The 5586-nt window shown below is 34.6% G+C and overlaps 1 protein-coding gene across 1 annotated transcript in view; it reads right to left on the reverse strand.

The window, feature by feature from the left end:
- Positions 1 to 772: 772 nt before the first annotated feature.
- Positions 773 to 5586, reverse strand: part of RERGL (RERG/RAS-like) — an 8446-nt gene continuing 3632 nt past the window's right edge. Inside the window, exons 3-5 of the mRNA XM_011975451.1 lie at positions 5142 to 5215; positions 4046 to 4194; positions 773 to 1061 (exon numbers count right to left, since the gene is read on the reverse strand). Coding sequence (XP_011830841.1) covers positions 779 to 1061; positions 4046 to 4194; positions 5142 to 5215 — 506 coding nt within the window. The 3' untranslated portion in view covers positions 773 to 778. The remainder of the gene's footprint in view (positions 1062 to 4045; positions 4195 to 5141; positions 5216 to 5586) is intronic.

A 5586-nucleotide genomic window follows, 5' to 3' on the forward strand; every position in this document is an offset into this window, starting at 1 on the left:
GGTCCACAAGGGCTGTGGCAATGGTACCATGGTCTAGGAGGTAGACACTTGTCTTCGGAAAGAAACAGTAATTAGAGTAACCTGAGAAAAACCAAAATGTTTGTACCTAATCCACAAATACTTATTTCAGGGCAACAAAGCCTTTAAGGTTATAAATTCCCCCAACAAGTTTTTACTTCTTTCTGTCCTATGATGTATGAATTTCTAAATCTTTTGATCTGAAAAGGACCTTAGCTCTATAAATTAACGTATCTGTGACAATGACTCTTGCTAACATAGCGTGATACATGAAAATGAAGAAGGGTAGACTTTTTCATCAGATCAACTACAGAATATATATACTCTTGGGGAAGGAATTTGCTTAAGGCCTAAGTTTTATTACAAAATATGCATAATACTATGTAAGCTACTGAATTATTGAAAAAACACCTTTAAATTAAATGCATGTAATTCTATTAAATCAAGAACTTTCATAGATTGATAAACTAAGCTCTGTAATCTATTAACTGTATGAATGTAAGTACCCATTTCATTCAAAAGAACTATGTAAAACAAAGGTAAACCACAAACTATGGCATGGTCGTTTAATAAATTCACACAAGCAGAGTATATTTGGCAAGGCAAACTGGATAGCTGTCCACCAGTAGGTTAGGGTGAGTGCAATGTTGTACAATAAATGAAAGGTTCTGTGTGAAGGAGAGTGAACAGGATACAACAACCAAAAAGGCAAACTGCATGTTTGAAAACACAGCTGTGGTTCATAGTCATTTCATGTCTACTAAACAGATTTCCTTCTCTTTCCAAATACATTATTGATCAATTTGGCCATTGATTTAGATCCACTGGGTCGTCTCTTTTCTTTGAGTTTGAAGTTTATCAGGATGTCCTTGATAATTCTGATAAACATCATTTCCACCTCCAGAGACTGCTCTGCTGCAGACAGCTCACAGAATTGGCATCGGTTATCCAGTGCCAGCTTTTGCCCTTCTTCCCAGCCAACCTCTCGCACATGACAAAGATCTCGTTTGTTGCCAACCAAAAACATTGCTGATTCCACAGCTCTGAAAGAGAGATACACAATTTTTAGCAAGACTGTTTTAACAACTTTTTTAAAAAAACAGATTTATAGCCAAAGGATTATAAATCAAAGAAAAAATAGTGTGTATGTGTGTTACTTATGGTCATGTGTGTGTATTGTTACACATAGCTCCAATTACTTAAAATCATTTTAGATAAAATGTAAATAGCACAGAAGCAACAAGGCTCTTAAAGTACAGGATTTGAAGTAACATGGACCTATTACTGAATTCTGGTGCTGTCTACTAACCAAAGTATGATTGTTATCTTTCCCACTTTCAATTTCCTTTAATGTAAAAATGTGGTACATGTTCATTATGGAATATTATGCAGCCATAAAAAAGAATGAGAGCAGGCATGTGCAGTGGTTCATGCCTGTAATCCGAGCACTCTGGGAGGCTGAGGCAGGCCGATCACGAGGTCAGGAGATTGAGACCATCCTGGCTAATACAGTGAAACCCCACCTCTACTAAAAATACAAAAAATTAGCCAGGTGTGGTGGTGGGCGCCTGTAGTCCCAGCTACTCGGGAGGCTGAGGCAGGAGAATCTCTTGAACTCGGGAGGCGGAGGTTGCAGTGAGCCAAGATCATGCCACTGCTCTCCAGCCTGGGTGACAGAGTGAGACTCTCGTCTCAAAAAAAAGAGCATGTCCTTTGCAGGGACATGGATGGAGCTGGAGGCCCTTATCTCTGGTAAACTGACACGATAACAGAAAATCAAATACTGCATGTCCTCACTCATAAGTGAGACCTAAATGATGAGAACATATGGAGACACAGAGGGGAATAACACATAATGGTGCCTATTGGAAGGTCGAGCGTGGGAGGAGGAAGAGGATCAGGAAAAATTAATGGGTTCCAGGCTTCATACCTGGGTGATGAAATAATCTGTACAGCAAACCTCCATGACACAAGTTTACCTGTGTAACACACCTGCACATCCACCCCGAACCAAAATGCAAAGTTTCAAAAATGCTAAAATAATCCTCACACAGAATTCTCAGAGATTAAATCTCATGGAGACTGTATACATTCAATGATGTATATAAAAATACCTAACACAGGCCCAGGCAATGAAAGATGCTGACGAAGTGTTATTTTTCATGTTCCTTATCAATTGCAAGGGAAGAGCGAGCAAATGTCTCTCTACTTACACAGTTACTATAATTGAACAGTCAATTTAGATAAAATTTTCATAAGCAAAAATATTCAATATTTATTGCTGTTTCGCTCCACTAATAGCCATTATAACATGCTCTAGAGAAAATTGTATAATCTCATGAACTTGCCCAATTCTCCTGTTTAAGAAATGTGTCTTTGTTAAGATAAAATGTGTCTGCAAACATCAATATATCCTCCTTGGTTATAATGAAACAACACAAAAATAGAGTTTGAGTTGAAGAATATATTAAAATCACTAGGCTTTGAAAGGCATAGAACACTGCAAAGATATCTACTATAAGGAAAAAAAATTGGGTGCACATAGTCAGTCTTCAACTCTTACTGGCCCCAATTCCACTAAAAGTTGGTTTCATTCAAATGACAATGTGTGGTGAACTTTTAAAAATGCTACTAAGGTCTTTTTTTAGTCTAGTTTATAAAATTATTGAAAAGGGTAAATGAGGAAGGATATATACATAGGTTTTCAAGGGTGGGCCGCAAATATCAGATATAATTTAATGAAATAGTGATATATTTTGCTTTCCTAGTCTTTTTACAGATTGAGAACTGAAAACATTCAAAGAATTATTTAGTCAATAAATTAGAAATATTTCCTGAAAAATGTCCAATACAAATGTTTATACTTTCAATATGTTTTTAAGTGTTCTTGAGTGATTACTTTGAAGAAATGTCAGAATTTTATTTCTGTCCGTTATCTACATCATGATGCTTAAATATAAGATATTTAATGATTGAAACAATGGAATTCTAAAATATCAGTAATATTATAGGAAATAAGAGCTATGAGGCACCTTAGTAAAATCTCATCTGTTTCTCCTATCCTGCTGCCACCAGTTAAATAATTAGAAAAATGAGCTCTAGAGATTAAAGTGGCTTACTTAGGCCGAATCAAAGGAAAGCAAGAATGTACATCATCTAACTCCAGGGAAATACTTTATCAATTATTATCCCATGATTTCTTTATAGTGGACATTTAAAATAGATACTAAAAGTACATATACCAATTCTCAGTAGTATTGTGCTTTTTTTACTTACCAGATTAGAATACTATTTAGATTCTAAGGGCTAAATTGGCTAAAAGCACGAAGACTCTTTTACAATCAGAACGTTGAGCAAAAATACTTTAAATGGAAAAGGCCAAAATGACTGAAAAATGGGGAAAACTTAAATTGGAAACTCAGATGCTTAAACTTTTATCTACTAATGAAACAATAGCTTAAGGCACAATCATGTTTTCATAGTTCCTTGTGTCAAGACAAGAATAAGGAATTGTTGATCAGCCCTTTAGCAGGTAAAATGGAGAAAAATGTATTCTCATATTTAGAATTTGTAAACAGTTTGATTATTCCGTCTATTTTGCTTTGATAGATTGAACAACTCAGTGACTAGGAATTGGATTTCACGGGATGCCAAACGTAATAAATCTGAATTTATTTAGTATCCTTAACATTTTTGTGAGAATGGAAAGAAAAGGTTGGAAAGAGAACTATCTTATATACAAAGGACCATTATTTTGCAAGTGAGTGTCATGTTAACGATAGAAGCTGTCTTGTAAAATAGCCATTTACTCAGGGCGAGTAACTGTTTATGGCAGCCAGGATATAAAGCATTCTCATCTTATTCCTTTTACTACATGTGTAACTCCTGTGGAATGGGAAGGTGAATTGTTCAGGGCTGTTAAATTTTGTAATTGGAAGGCTGTAGTAAACCCTTCCTAATGATGCTTACGGCTATATGATGATTTACTAAAAAGAAAGGAGAAAGGAATGAAAAATACCTTCCTTACCTTTTACAATGACTAGTCTGTGGCTCCCGGATTCTGTAGATCAGTGCTTTCGCGAAAGCAAATGAAGACCTATCACTGATGTCATACACAATAACAAACCCATCTGCCCAGTGAAGCTCACTTGTGAGGGAGAATTTTGCTTTCTGTGTCTGAAAATAAACCAAGTACATTAAGAGTGGTTGGGATCTAATACCTGTGTTTTTATACTTTAAACAGTCAACTAATGGAGACCCACTTCAGCTGGAAGATACATCAGTATGTTAAATACTGATATTTTCTAAAATACAGTTCTTTATTACTCTTTGTCCTTAATTAAAAGTGATTAAATGTAAAACAGAACTATAATAAAGTTATATCTAGCTAATTTTATAACTTTTCTAGAAGAAAACATCTCCACTTTTCCAGAAAATTTGATGAGCTACAATAATTGTCTTTTGAACTAATACCCACATATTTGTTGTGATTATATATCATTTATCTGTTAGTGAATGGAATATCTATTGATTTCTCGTACTAGATTTAAATCAATAAAAATCAAAAATATTATAAAGGTTTAGCTAAAATATTTAAGGTATATTTTTATTAACCCTAAATGATCTGTCTCATATAGTTGTTTTGAAGTCCTGAATAGATGGCCATTTTTCTCTTATTTGTATAATCCCATTTTAACTGTTTTCCCATATGAATAGACAAGGAGGTTTGTACTGAAAATCTATTTTATGTATTATGTTCTATTGACAACTGGTTAGTTATAAGTGCAACTTAGTTGAAAATAAAAAGTGAATTGATAAGCCACTTAACTATTATCTTCTGGCAGTGACACTGTGACCTGATAGAAATATAGAAACAGCCTAATGTTGCAATTTTAAAGATATTTGTGATATAATTTTTGACATGAACTTAGAGATGACAGGTAATGGAACTGACAACACAAGAAAATAATCTCTTAAATTTTTAATAATTAAAATGAGAAGAAACTTTGGTTTTAACACTGCAACTTTTCACTTTTTTCACTTACCACCATATAATCTTCAAAATCATGATTGTTAAAAAATCAGTCAATAAATCAATAAAAAAGGTGTTTTGTTTTACTTACTTGAGAACAAGGGTCATATATTTCCAGATTTAGTTGTTTCCTTTCCAAACACAAGTGCTTGTTATAGATAGATTCTGCAAAAATATTGCATATTCACTGTCAGTATGAAAATACTCTGAATGTGAACTCATATCTGAATCATAGTCTGATAAATTCAACCACTCACATTTTAGTGGAATCGTATTGTGCCCTTTTTATATTGCTGGTGACCGAAAGCATGTATTTGTTGTATTTACTCAGATATGTTTTTTTGTGGGTTTTTTTGTTTTTTTTTTTTTTGGAGACAGAGTCTTGCTCTGTCACCCAGGCTGGAGTGCAGTGGGGCAATCTCGGGTCACTGCAAGTTCTGCCTCCCTAGTTCATGCCATTCTCCTGCCTCAGCCTCCCGAGTAGTTGGGACCACAGGCGTGTGGCACCATGCCCAACTGATTTTTTTTTTTTTTTT

Source organism: Mandrillus leucophaeus, unplaced genomic scaffold, assembly GCF_000951045.1.
Source record: "Mandrillus leucophaeus isolate KB7577 unplaced genomic scaffold, Mleu.le_1.0 Scaffold156, whole genome shotgun sequence".
Taxonomy (NCBI): domain Eukaryota; kingdom Metazoa; phylum Chordata; class Mammalia; order Primates; family Cercopithecidae; genus Mandrillus; species Mandrillus leucophaeus.